Here is a 15,015-nt window from a genome sequence, read left to right on the forward strand (position 1 = left end):
TCCCAGTCCCTCCCCGTGTGAGCTGTACTTTCCATCAAAACCACACACTCAGTATTTACCTTGCTTTGGCTCTGTTCCCACGTCTGGAGCACTGGAGGGTCATGATGGGTGGGTTCCTGCAGGCGCAATGAAGCATGGCAGAGTATGTAAGCCTGTGAACCAGAGACCAGTGCTGCTGCTTGCTGTGACAAATAGCTTGTGATAGCTTGTCAGCGGTCACTGCAACTGTGAGTGCCATTGCCCAGTACTCAGTGAAGGCCCTCCGCACAGCTAAATTACTCCCTTTCCCCTTCCTCCCAGCAAAGATATACCCATCTGAAATGATTCATGTATCCCTGTGATACCAATTCCTTACTTCCATAGTGATGAGGTCACATTCAAAGCCTGTGGAAGTTCGTAGGTGTCTATCTGCTCTTCTGTGTTGCTGTCATGTGCGTGCAAATGTTTTAGACAATCTAGCAGAGCCCTTCAGCCTTTGATGATATTGCTGAGTAGTGTTACTTTAGGTCTTGGGGGGGATTAATTTTTTCCTTTTACTGTGTGTGGATAGCGTGTAGGTTTTGGTTTCTAGAACCCAATTGAAGTTGAACACATTTAACACAAATTCCCCCTTCCTATCCTACACCGACAAGTGTAGGTGTACATCCTCAAGTGGTCCCTTGACAATGTGCGTGTATATAGCACTGTGGTGGCCTAACCCTGGCTGGATGCCAGGTGCCCGCCAAAGCTGCTCTATCACTCCCCTCCTCAGCTGGACAGGGGAGAGAAAATATAACAAAAGGCTCGTGGGTCGAGATAAGGACAGGGAGACATCACTCAGCAATTACCGTCACAGGCAAAACAGACTCGACTTGGGGGGGAGGGGGGGCAGGGTGGAAATTAATTTAATTTATTACTAGTCAAATCAGAGTAGGATAATAAGGAAATAAGACCAAAGCTTACAAACACCTTCCCCCACCCCTCCCTTCTTCCTGGGCTTAATTTTACTCCCGAATTCTCTCCCTCCTCCCCTGCAGCGGCACAGGGGGATGGGGAATGGGGGTTGCAGTCAGTTCATCACATGTTGTCTCTGCCGCTCCTTCCTCCTCAGGGGGAGGACTCCTCACACTCCTCCCTGCTCCAGCATGGGTCCCTCCCACGGGAGACAGTCCTCCACAAACTTCTCCAACGTGAGTCCTTCCCACGGGCTACAGCTCTTCACGAACTGCTCCAGCGTGGGTCCCTTCCATGGGGTCACAAGTCCTGCCAGCAAACCTGCTCCAGCGTGGGCTCCTCTCTCCACGGGTCCACAGGTCCTGCCAGGAGCCTGCTCCAGTGTGGGCTTCCCACGGGGTCACAGCCTCCTTCGGGCCTCCACCTGCTCCAGCGTGGGGTCCTCCATGGGGTGCAGGTGGATATCTGCTCCACCATGGACCTCCATGGGCTGCAGGGGACAGCCTGCCTCACCATGGTCTTCACTACGGGCTGCAGGGGAATCTTTGCTCTGGTGCCTGGAGCACCTCTTCCCCCTCCTTCTTCACTGGCCTTGGTGTCTGCAGAGTTGTTTCTCTCACATCTTCTCACTCCTCTCTCTGGCTGCAATTGCTGCTGCGCAGCAACTTTTCCCCTTCTTAATATGTTATCCCAGAGGCGCTACCACTGTCGGCGATGGGCTCAGCCTTGGCCAGTGGCGGGTCTATCTTGGAGCCGGCTGGCACTGGCTCCATCGGACATGGGGGAAGCTTCTGGCAGCTTCTCACAGAAGCCACCCCTGTAGCCCCCCCGCTACCAAAACCTGGCCACACAAACCCAATACAAGCACCCTAGCTTAAAGCCTTGCAGAGCTGGGATACATAGAGATGGTCACCGCTGTACATTGTGGAGTTGATGGAGGTGATGTACATTGCGTCATGTCTCTGGTAGATCTGAGATATTTTGTAAAATCTATTGCATTTTTTTTTTCTTCAGGAATAACTAAACAAACTTCTTTCCCAAGAAGCAAATAATGTTTTTATATGATTTAAGTATTATTTTGTTCTGTATGTTACTCAAGCATGACAATTTCTTGTTAGCAAGAGAGCACAAAGTGCGAAATATAGATGTGAAATAGGCTATAGACCACTTGGATACTATTTTACATTTTAAAAACATCTATTGTCTGATGTTGATAACATAAAAATGTGAACAACATGAGAAAACAAGATGAATTTTGTAGACTGAAATGTAGCTAATGTAATGATATCCATTTTGATAAGATTTTTTGCTGCTTCCAACATGAAGTTTAGTCTGCTAGCTACTTAAGGAGGGTTAAGGAAAAAATGAAGATCAACAGTTGCATTGAAATTTCTTGTGAATACTCAGCCTTAATATCAAGGATGACGGAAGATGATGTGGGAGGGAAACTGTCATAGTGGAGTAGTGTGGGAAAAGTGAATAAAAGACTATGGTGGTGAAGAGGCTTGTCTTGTAAGCTGCAAATTGTTTTACTTGCGGGGGATGGTGTAGCGTATCTCATGTTAGCTGTAAATATGTAGCAGCTAATATGAACTAGAAATCATCCTGAAGGCCACAGAGAAACTTGTAGTTCTCAGAAAACTTAGCAAGTCAAACTAAAACCTGAGGCTCTCCATAGTCTTCAGTTGCTGAGGGACTTATGAATATTAATAGATGTCTTTCATTGGGGTAGGACTTGCGGCAATTAAAAGAACATCACTGCTGGAAGAAGCCCAGTGGATCATCTGTTCCTTCTGCATGGGACCTTGTCTATAAAGGTAAGTTTGGGGCTTGGGGCTTGTAAGTCAAAAAAACAAAGCAGAAAAAAACATAATAGGTGCCTTACTCAGCATCTGTTAAGTTTTTACAGCTATGTTGTGTAGCCTAAGGCCCCAATTTACCTTTACAGATGAGGTCCATGCAAGAACGTAGGTAATCTGACTGTGGCCTTGTCCTGACAGTGATGTCTTAAAGTTCCTTTCTTGAGAAGCCTTTAGGAAGAGGGGGAGGGGAAAAAATCTGCTACTGCTTAGGGTGTTTGGAAGGCATATAACACTAACTGGTAAGTATGATTTCCATCTTACTTCATTGAAATGGAGAGGCTACAGTAATTTAAGCAATTAATAGATTTCAAATCAGGGAAATGGTTATTTTAAAACTGCATTAATACATTCCTGTGACCTATTATTCTTTTTACTACAGGAGTAAAGATCAGCAGCCTACTTGGTAAAAAGGGGAGCTTGGAGAAACTGCAGAGCTATTGGGAAGTGGGATCTTTCTTGGGGGCCAGTATGTTGGCTAATGACCATATAAGAGTGATCCAGGCTTCAGAAAAGCTGTTTAAGCTAAAGGCACCAGCATGGTAAGGTGATAAACAAGATCATGTACATTGCTATGTATTAAAACATTGGACTCCTTCAGCTTCATGTTCAGCATCGTATTTAGCTGACAGGAGATTGGTTTTGGTTTTTTAACAGATTTTGCTGTCTGTGTGTTGTTTCACTGCACTTTTACCCAGACAAAGGACGCTCTTCCCCTTTTGCCCTTATTCAGGAATAGATTTGATATGAGTCTTGAATTTGATGTTTGAGAAGAGCAGATTCACCATTGGCTCCAGGCCCTTCTGAGGGCAAGGGGGAAAGGAGGAGTTGCTTGTAGGCACCGTACTTCAGCAGTTACGTTGCTGAAGAGAAGTGGTAGTGGCATGTGGATTTAGTCATAACTGCCTGAAAGTTTTGGGGAATGCAGACAGCTTGGCTAGAGAGGCATGGATATACCTTGGAACGCTGTGATGGTTATTGCACATACCAGCTGTTTTAGGAACTTGAACACGAATGAGCTGTATGGTGCAAGTTGCATCTCATTATGGTTGAGAAGAATGCAGATTAAAGTCCAATTAACAAATGTTATAAATCTAGGGTTAAAGACAACCCTGTAGACTCAACATCTGTTATGCAAAGGCTGAGAGATATGTGCTCTGACAGCAGGCTCCCGGCACCTGTTCTGCTTTGGATACAGGCAGCAAGTAAGGACTGGTCACCTACTCATCAAGGGCTGGGATCCTGTTAGCTGGGGAGAACCAAGACTCCTTTCTGACTAAAAAAGTTGTCACTCTGCCAATTGAAAGAGTGCATATATCGCAGCCTATGTATTTTTTTCTTTTTATAAAGGCTAGAAAGTGTCTCCGAAAGCTGATCAGAGGGGAATGTATGTATGCGTGCTAAAATATGGAAATGCTAAACTTCTATATTGACATAACATAGGAAACTGTCAAAATTGAGAACTCTAATTTTCTGACCAAATATTTTATAAATGCTGTTTACAGTGTATTTATCTGCAAGGTTTTCCATTTTTACTATCTGCATGTTTTACTGAGAAGCTGGATAGGAGTCTCTGGAAGTCTCCTGGTAGAGTTTTCTGGAGTTTATGAATGCCTGGTTGTCAGGATTTTATGTACCAGTGCCTTTGGGGTTTAAGTCTGTGGATTAAACTCTGAAAATACAGCACTCACATTTGTGCTTCAGGAAGGATTTCTCCTGGGAGCAATTCCTTCCCAGTCTGTTGCCTGCTGTTCAGCAGAGCCCACTTGGTGCAAGAGGGAGTAGATACAGTACCTTAAGCCGGATATCCCCATGGCCTAAGAAGGATGATTGGAAAATGCACAGCTATGGAACTGTTCCCAAAAGGCCCTCTGAGTTTACATTATACCTTCTTGTCATAAGCCTGGAAACAAAGTTTCCATGAATAGTCTAATTGCGATAAGGTGATAGCTGTGATAAATCCTCGTTAAGCATGTATATCTCAATGTTGTAGTATTCGTAAAAATTGCATAAGATTATGTTTACAACTTTTTTCAAAAATGCTGAGAGAAGGCAGTATTATGAGGAGCCCCATAAATCAGCTCCAGAAAGTAGAGAGAGGGATGAGCTGCATTTAGGGGAGACGTTCAGCACTGCTGTTGTCCTTCCCTAGCAATGCCACAAGGCTGCTTAGCATAGCTGTTGTCATCTTTATAGGATAATCAATTCCAGAAGCGTCATGTTTTAGAAATCTCTGTTGAACAACTGCCAATGCTGATACGATACAGAAGACAGAACAGTGTAGAAAGTTAAACTAGTGGACTTCTCACCTGAGTTTTTATTTGAGGTTGGTCACTACTGAAACAAGTTTGACGTGGGCTCAGTTTGGTCCATAGGTAGAGGATTTAGCTATTTCATGAAGCTTTCGTGGTTAGAACAGGGGACAGTATATGGAATCAGGAATATATGCAGGAAGGAGTGTCCCAGAACTCATTTGTATTTCAGGTTACTAATATAGCAGCTACGTTTCCAGTTCTAAATGAGGAATTGTTATTATTAAAAGCAATCCTAGAGAACCAGAATCTTACCGGCTGCCTTGGTGTTGCAATGGTGAATGCTTCAGTTGTGATTAAAGGTAGAGACATTATTATTTACAAACTGTATTAAATTTACTATCTGTGTATGCTTGATGATCACAGGTACCTGAAGTCTATTGTAGAGACTATTTTGATATATCAGCATTTTAAGAAACTGACTCCAGAACAACATATGGCCAAACAGGAACTTGTGGACTTCTGGATGGACTTCCTTGTTGAAGCCACAAAGACAGATGTGTCTGTAGTTCGATTTCCAGTAAGTGGTTGTTTTGTTGTTGGTTTGGGTTCTTTTTAATAAATTGTGACATGAAGGAAATGAGCACAAAACACTGCTTGTTTTTAGGTTGCCAGACAATAAACTGCTTGTCCAGAAGAAATTTATTTGGCCTGCCTATTAGATTGGTTTTAATTGATTGCATGTGACTACAACGGGATTGCACAGTGTGTTCTGTATGAAAGTAATGAGGAAAAAAGTCAAGATAGAACTTTGCTATTTAGTGTTTGCTACCAGTGGGTATACTTCTAAAGCAAACCTTTGCAGTGTATTCCAGGTGATAATATAGTAACTATATTGTGTTTTGAAGAAAAGATATTTAATTTCAGTCTCTTTCTAGCTCAGCAGGCTTTGTGTACCCTACCGCCAATTAAGCCTGTACTCTGTTAGAGGTTAAAATTCAGCCCAAGCAGTCAGAAATCTGTTGTTCCAGCTACTAGACGATGTGTTTCAACAACTTTGCACTATAAGTATATATATACTTCTGTGATTTCTTCCACAAACATTTTGCTGAAAATTTTTATTAGATACCCTGGTGTTTTCCTAAAAGTATACTGTAAAAAGCTCTTTGTTCCCTGTACATATTAACTGTATATGTACAGGAAATAATGTCTTGGGTATTCCTTTCAGCTAACCATTAGCAAATATAGCTTTTTGTTTTAAATAGCAGTTGCTATTGCCTCCCAGATACTTGAAGTGCATACTGGTTGTTTTGTACAGTTCTTTTGGCTTCCGTGTGTAGATGGCGTAATAAACCATAAGGAAGACTCTAGCGTTGAACAGCAACAGCTTGAGGCAGTAAAGTGAAAGCAACATGAGGCTCTCTGGGGAGTCTGGTTCTCCTTCTCCGAGGAGAATGGGTGTAAAGTCTTGCAGGGAAGCAAAAGATATTTTGAATCCTCTGTTTTTTGTAAAAGACAAGGCCATGTTGGTTTTAGATTTTTAATGATGAAATGGCTCAATTAGATACTTAAAATAGGCTCTGACTTACAAAACTGTCCAAGTCAAATGGTTTGGATTTTTATTAATATTAAGAGACAAACCAAAACTGATCGTTACAATAGCATGAGCCAAAAGATAAACCCAGTGACCACATAATTTGATTGTGTTGTACAGGAAACTAGTCTGGTGTTGCAGACAGACATACATGATCTCTCGTAATACCAAAATTCTGTTTGTGCCTATTCAGAAGGAAAATCACACCGTTCAACAAGTCAACAAAATGAAACATAGTAACTTTATTTTCCTTCCCTTCTCCCAGATTCTTGCAAATAATTTATTCTGCAAGAAGTTTTTTGCAGATTTCCTTATTGTGAACTGTTCTCAGAGCTTGAACTTAAGGACTTCACTGTCCATTGGTACTAGCTTAGCTGTGAGTTACTCTCTCAACTGGTAGCATCAATGTCATCATCTTCTTTTCGGCATTTAGAGGAAGAAATGACACAGCATGTGGGTAACTTGCTGTAGGCTAAAGACCCCAATTTGTGAAATAGTCTAAACTACATTTTAGAAGTTATAAGTGTCTGGAGATGCCAAGCGTCACCTATGAAATCCCGCTGGTCATCATTTACAGAGTTAAATGCCTAGGTACTTTCCAAAATTTGGCCTTGCACTTCTTCCAGTGTATCTGTGTGCGCATTGACTCTGTAGGAGGTGATATGGCTTAGATTTGACTCCTAAGCCATGGCTGTTTCCAAGACTTTCTGCTTAGGTGTTGATGTATTTTTTTTAAATAGATGTAGACCAAGTTGCCCCAGTCAATCATTATTTCCTAAAGCAATTCTTTGAACTCAACAAATTTTCAAATGAGAAATTTTTTTTCTTGCATATTTTGAAGATGATGTTTGACTGGAGCTTTTATGGGAGAGGGAAGGGCAGAAGAAAGGAAGGAGATTATCAGTTTGTTAACCATCTTTAACTTAGTCCTATTTTAGAAATGTCTTTCAGCTAAACACTGAGGGCTAGAAGTCTTCCTATGCATGCTGCAGTGGAAGAGAGTAGCTTTTTCTTGAATTAATAACAATACTTTACATTCTGAAGAATGAGAATACCTTCAACACAGGCAATACAGATTTGGTGGTTTAGACATCAGTTTTAACCGCTGAAAATCTAAAATAAATAAATAGCTCTAATGAGAAACCACACTTCTTCAAATATCCAAACTTTTGTTGACTTTTTCCTTTTAAAGCATGATGGAAGCTTTAAAGAGCTGGAAGTAATTCTGGGAGAACGTTATTAAAGTGGCAGAGTGGCTGGCTTCATTTACTAAGTGGTTATGTTAGACTAAATCTTGCTGCGTTGCATCCTATCTCTTTTACATGATGGTTCTAGTTTTTGTTTCACTTATTCCAGGAAATTTTCTATAATCTTTAGCTGTCAGCCTCTTGCAGTGGTTCTTGTTGCTTTTGAGAAAGTCATTTGATCTGGTGGCTACAGTTCAGTGGTCTAAATCAAAAGCAGTTCAGTCTAGCTCTAGGTTGATGTGTTTTTCTGATTTACCCAAATACGCTTCTACCAAAAGACGATAAAGGTATACAGTGAACCCTGTCCATGTGGGAGATGGACGTCCTTGAATGGCATTGCAAGAGAACAAATTGTGACAGAAAGATTTCAAAATCTGATAGTTGTCAGAGAAATCATTTGGAAAATTATGATATGTGCTACCAATTGACACATAATAGCCTTATATAAAAAACTAAATTAAAATTGGCTTTTTTTAATCTTAAGTTACTGTCAGCCATACTAAACTAGCCCAGTACCTAAAATTTCACCTTTCATTCTTTCCCCTGTTTTTCCTGCTATTGTATAACTACTGAAATAGTTTTAACAGATTTTAATACTTTTTAAAGTTCTACATATTTTGTACTAACTCTTAAAAATTATTTTTTCTACAAGGTTTTAATATTAGAACCAACAAAAATCTATCAGCCCTCATATCTCTCCATCAACAGTGAAGCCGAGGAGAAGACTGTATCTATCTGGCATGTGCTGCCTGATGACAAGGTATACCATGATGTTGTCTGTAGTTGTAACTTTTAAATTTACATTTAAAATTTACACAATTTAAAAGTATGCATGGTACATAAGGCATATAACATGTAAACAGTTGCATCTAATGATGGATTCTGCAAAGGAGAAAAGTGTTTTAGTAACACACAGGAAGATGCTGTGGACATATATTGGCATGCCTTTTTTTTTTTTTTTTAATATGGCATTCTTAATTTTTTCTTTAAGTTTGTCCTGTTGTTCAATGGATCTTTTGTCTCTATCGTTTTTTAAAATAGCTTGCATCTTCTTTCAGGTTGTTTTAAACCGGTGTATAAGATACAACAAGTCTGTTGCTTAAGATTTCATAAGTAATTTACAATATACTGTCATCATACAAATAATGTAGCATAAAATTACTTATACAAACAGAACTCTCTGCTTCCTGTACTTGCAGTATTGCTTGTCAGCTACAGTAAATACTCCTTTAATATGAAAGTAATAAAGACTGGTGTCTTAAAATAGGAGCAGAATCAATCAAAAGCCAAAGAAGTATTAGGCAGAAGGATAGGTGGATGCTCAGAAGGTCTAGAAATTGAAAAAGCTGGGAAAGCCCCCATTTTAGGGGCTGATGAACAAGCAAAGACCACCTATCCCTACTGCAAGGGCAGGTTGGACAGCTGAGTTTGGAAACTTCTTCAACTGTCCAATTTCAATCTACCTACCATAGGTCTGTCAGAGCTTTCCCAGCTCACACTTCAGATTTCAGTTCATTTTGGCTCATAAATTAATGGCTCTACTTATTTTCCAAAATTGAATCAGTGCTCTAAGAATAAGAATTGTGAGTTACAAAGTGTATGAACTTCCTTTCATGCACAAAGAAACGGAATTTCTGTTTCAAATCCAAACTGGAACTCAGTGGAGCCTGCAGCTGGCAATTTTGTAATAAATAGGCAAATGACGGTCAATACCAGGATAAATAACGTGGCCTCTTCTTTTTCTGTGGCTTTTTAGCAGCATATCTTAACATTTATGCCTTTAATAATGCCAAGTTTGACATAAAGAAATGCCTATAAAAATCAGATAGCATTATATTTTGTAGAATGCATGTTACCTTTGCCTTGCTAATTTTAGCAGCCCTTTCCGCATGGGGTTAGAGGAATGCAGCAGTGCTGTTTGCAAGTTTGAAATAGAACAGCCTGTCTCTATTTTGCGTTGGCTTCAGAATCCACTTTGAGTTTTGTTTTGGGTGGTTGGTGGTTTTTTGCCTAACCAAAGAACAGATGCTGAATTTGGATAGCACGCCTGATATATTTACTCCAATGTATTCAAAACTTGGCAAGATCCTGAGGGACATAACTTTTATATTATTTCATTGCCTGAGAACTTTGTGTGGTAAATAGAAGATGTATGAATCTGAAAGATTAGTTGCACATAGATGACAGGTAAAACCCACAATACTTAAGCTGCTTGTTATGCTTCTTGAGCATTTCTTCCTGTCAGGACGTGTATTTTAACTTACTTAGATTTTTAGATTATTCCCAATAGTGGGAATTGGACAAGTATCAATAACTAAGCTCTGAAGAGAGTTTCCAAGCATGGAAAACTGGAAAGTGGCAGAGTTTGTATATGGAGGGAAGAGTAAAAGATAGTGCAGATACACCCTCCTTATTAACAGAGGGATTGAGTTGGTGATCTTTCTTCATGCAAGAGAACCAGGCAACTCGAATAGTAGTTTCACAAACACTTCATACTACCATCAGTTAGTACCACCACTTCAAGATGCAATCCCACCTTTTCTTAATATCAGGCTATTCTCCTGTCCCTGTACCCCACTGGAGAAACCCTTCCCCAATTTAACATTGAAGAGGTACTGGAGTTACCATTTTGTACTTTACAATTATAATATTGTGAAGCTTTGCTTTGAGAAAGATGTTTGCTTGTATTTTTGGTATGTTGTGTTAGGCATTTTATATTAGCATCACAACCTTTAATGTGATTTGAGCAGGAAGGAAAGAATTACAGAGGAGGAGAAAATTAACGTAGGAAGCCTTATAGAAAGCTGTTGTAGCTGGGAGAATAATTTCCTCTATCATTTCCTGCACATTGTGCAACTATTTTGGCAGTGTATCTGTTCTGACTTCTGTATATTTCACTATTCATGAAATGTTGTATAAGCTACACATTTTCATGTCTTCTTTTGGAATACATTTGATTATGTTTGTGTTTGACAGTATGCCCTTATACTATAAATTGCCTCTCAGCAAGAAATGTCTCCGTGCCTTTTAATTGCTCAGGTCACTAAAATGCCAAATGAAATTCAGCTCTCAAAAGCAGAGGTTCTTCAAATATGTTGCTCATTGTGGTGGGATCCCAAGGGTGCCAGGACTTTGAGGTGGTGTAGTTCCACCTTTTCCTGAAAGGAGAATGTTTTCATTAGAAGATACAAAAGGCTTCTGTTTCCTACAGTAAAGTTTTATTAGAACGTAAGCATAGAGCAATATGACTGTCTACAGAGTGAACTCAGTTCTGCTGAATGTGACAGATATAAATGTAAAAGATCTGAAAATAATTGAGGCCTGGCCCTTTTTGTTTTCATCGGGTGGCTTCTTTCTTCCAGCCTTGTTTATTACTCCAGCAGCTCTTTGGGGTTTTGGTACATTCTTACTGCTCTGTTCTGGATTCCTAGGGAAATAGTCTCCTTTCTGTTTCTTTGGACGCTTGGCCTTCAGATTTGCTCCTTCCCTGAGGAATTCCTCCTACTTTTCAAGAATTTCCCACTTTGCTTTCCAGCATCAGACTGCTTGCTTGTAGCTCTCTCTGTCTGGTCTTCCCACACGCTAGAGCACTGAGCATGCAGAGCAGGCTCTTGTTATTCTGAGGTGGATTCCCCCCCCCCCCCCCCCCCCCACTTCCCAGAGGGTCGCATGTGACCCCAAGTTCAGCACCCAGACTAGGCTATACTGACAGCCCTTCTGATCTGCTGTTTTGCGTGCTTTCTAAAATAGTATATTGTGTTTGCAGAGTAAACAGTGAAGAAACAAACAAACCAAAACTTGTATCTAGAACTTCTGTTGCTTTGGTTTTGGGTGGGGAAAAAAAAAAAAAAAAAAGCCCTGAAAAATAACTGTTAAAAGGTAATAGACTGTTGTAATTCATGTGTTTGTCTTTCCGTCTCTTAAGTTTCAGTCTAGAAGATGCCTACTGGTGCTTCATTCATAAAAAGGAATGTTTTATTTATTTATTCTCTTCTGCATGTTACAGAAAGGTATCCACGAGTGGAACTTCAGTGCTGCTTCTATCAGGGGAGTAAGGTAAGTTGTTTCCCTTTCATATTTTGAAATGAAAAGAGTAATTGAATGAGTATTGTATTAAGCTGCTGGTGTGGATCTTGGTGGAATAACAGACACAGAATTGGAGCAGAGTATTGCAGGCACTTTCACAGGTGGCCTGCTCTAAGTGAAGCCCCAGGAGTCTTATTCCAGATTCAGAAATGACCACTTGCAGAGTTCATTATGTAAAAATTAGCAAATATAGCCCATTGAATTAAAGAACTAATATTTTCTAGAAGTTGGTAGTCACTTACTTTGTGCTAATTAAGATTGAATTAAAATAACTGCCAATGTTTCTTGTCATTTTACCTGAGTTCTGTCACAGCCAGGAGCTGCCTGGTGCACAGAATATGTAAGCCAGGAAGTAACATGCAGATATAGAGCAGGAGGATATGAGGCACTGACAAGATCAGGGTGTCTTGCAATATCCTAATTGCTTACCTGTTGTTGGGTTTTGGTGTGAGTGTGTACATTTGGGGTTTTTTTTTGTTTGTTTCTGTGTCTGTTTATGGATATGGCAGCAAAACTGTTTCAGAGAAGGCCTATAAGGAGAGGAGTCTGTCAATGCAGAGTGGTAGACCACAAAGTGAAAACTTGAAGATTGTTTGAGAGAACAGAAAAGGGAGTAAATAGAAGAAGAAGAAGAAGAAGGGGGGGAAAAAAAGAAAAAACAACCCCTAACCTCCCAAAGATTCATGTGGAGTAGGTTAACATGGATTAATAAATCATAGGATCAGGAACGATGCATGCAAAGACTGGCTTGACTGGATTAGAAGAGAACGATGTTATACGCTCAAGGCCACCTCTCTTCTTCAGCACGCTTCCCTCTTTGGGACAGGGCTTGTGAGATAATGACAAAGGAGGAGACTTTGCCATCTATTTGCTTGATTTCAGAAAAATGTTTTCTGTCTACTAGGGAGACTTCTTCTAGGGAGAATTCTTTACTGGTTTGTGTGCCACATTGTCGGTAGAGAACAGCCGAATCCGAGCTAGTGGGTGTGCTCTGCTGGCCCAGGTTGAACGTAGCGTGCATCCTGTTTGGCAGGGTCCAGCCTTGCAATTTGTATCTTCTGATAGTAAGAAAGTAGTGTTCTACCACTGCTGTGACCTCTTCAGATCAATTCTTTGTCTTAGTATCTCCCCCCCCACCCCAGGATTTATCTATACTTTGGCATCCTGCAACTTTCCACTTTGGTGTTTGCTTTTAGTGTAATTAAAAAAAAAAATAAATCCAGAAATCTTACATTTTTTTAAAATAGTCATTGCTCTGTTCTAATAATAACTGTTCCATACACACAAAGCTGTTGCTATGTCTGCAGGACGTTTTTGCACAGATGGATGATTCTTTTTCCTTCCAAAAAGTAACTTAAAAAAACAAACTATCAATAGGCACAGAAATTCAATCCTGTGGGATTCAGCTTAATTTAGGCAAAAATTGCAATGATATGCTTAGTTCAGTCTGGTTTGGGTTTTGGTTACAGTATGTTTTTGTGTATGTGCTTCTAAAAAAAAGGAAAAAAAAGTATTTATTTATTTATTGTCCCTTTTTTTTTTTTCTCCCTTCCCCCCACCCCTTATTAAACCATGCTGTGGTCGGTACTGTTTCTGGTGTACCCTCCTGCATTTGTTATTTAAACTGTCAATTGTTATTTAATTTGTCAATTAAATTTCCAATCTGTTCATCTGAACAGATGTCCAAAACAACTTGGAAGACTTTACAGTGAGCCAAGAGTCGCTGTGAATTCTTAGAAAACTCTCGGGCTGCCTCCATGAGGAGCTGCAGGGGGAAATCTCTATCTTATGCAACTATAAAACTGAATAAGATCCCCCCCCCCCCCCTTCCAAATATATGCAAGTTTCTGATCACTTAATTTTTCAGTGTTTTTCAGTTTTTTTCCTAGTTTTATGAAGGCAGATGTTCTTTGGAGTGGGACAGCCTTCAGAACCAGGCCTGCTTCTAATCTATTTTTGTGTCAAGACTATTTTTGGCTCCTTTTGAAGCTCCTAGACTTAAAGCGGTCTAGGAAGGGGGAGTTCCCAGCTTTATGAGGATTCTCAGGCTTTCTAGACTAGTAAGAGCCAGCTTTAGAAGCGCAGCCTTAACGTACAAGGCAGGTCTTTGTACATGATCTCGGAGGCTTTTTCAACAAAGGCCTCCATAAATATTTGCTGCGTTGTACATAAGGAGACAGCAGGTCTGAAAGGACATCTAGCATTGAAATCGCTAATGTTTTTGGTAAATACTTCAAGGAAGTGTCTGAGGGGTCACTTCTGTGTGCTATGTATCAGCCGGTGTAATCAGCATCTTATTTCATGAGTAATAGAGTTCAGCTCTCAAGAACTGCAGAGGGACTTGGAAAGTATATGGAGTGCTCTGAGCAGCACAGTGCTAAATCACACTCTGTATGCAGGGAGTCATAGTAACTGGGTTTAGCTTAACAAACTCAATGATTAGCGGTTTGTGCGCTGATGTAAATAACTCTGCTTTTGTCATATGCCTTCTTGACCTCTTAAACACAAATGTTTATTATTGAAGCAGGCCAAAAAGTACTGTTAATCTTAAAGGCTTCATCAGAGCTTTTGGAACATGGCTGCTACCCCAAGGCGCTTTGCATCTTAGCTATCCAGAAAAGTCCCTAGTGTTCTGCAGAGCTATCATCATATGAGCAAGAAGATACCAATCTTTATTTTTCCAATTTAAAAATAAAAAATAAAGTAGCAGACTGAAGTTGCTAGACTACAAGTTGGCTTTTTCTCAGTGTTTGGGACAAGCCCTGCGTTATGAAATAACTGCTACTTGTGTTGTTTCCATGGGAGAGTGCCTCAGAGGTCTTGCTGATGAATGTAGTGTTAGAAACAGTGGAAAAAGTTGGATTGGATCTGCATCCACTTTTCTTCGTAGCTTAAGAATTGACAGCAAGGGTGTTCATCTTCCATCCCAAGTTCTTGGAGCTTGGAATCTCATCAGACTACTTAATTACGACAGTGGGAGATGTCTATACTGCTACACTTCTAGAAAACAGACAAAGTTCCACAAAGCTGCTTTTCTGTGATTG

The 15,015-nt window shown here is 40.3% G+C and overlaps 1 protein-coding gene across 1 annotated transcript in view; it reads left to right on the forward strand.

Moving 5' to 3' along the window:
- MAP3K5 (mitogen-activated protein kinase kinase kinase 5) overlaps positions 1-15,015 on the forward strand; it is a 107,888-nt gene that overhangs the window by 59,679 nt on the left and 33,194 nt on the right. Inside the window, 4 exon segments of the mRNA XM_050893316.1 lie at positions 3,175-3,334; positions 5,471-5,624; positions 8,538-8,645; positions 11,892-11,941. Of these exon segments, the coding sequence (XP_050749273.1) occupies positions 3,175-3,334; positions 5,471-5,624; positions 8,538-8,645; positions 11,892-11,941 (472 nt within the window).

Source organism: Gymnogyps californianus, chromosome 3 (genome assembly GCF_018139145.2).
Source record: "Gymnogyps californianus isolate 813 chromosome 3, ASM1813914v2, whole genome shotgun sequence".
Taxonomy (NCBI): domain Eukaryota; kingdom Metazoa; phylum Chordata; class Aves; order Accipitriformes; family Cathartidae; genus Gymnogyps; species Gymnogyps californianus.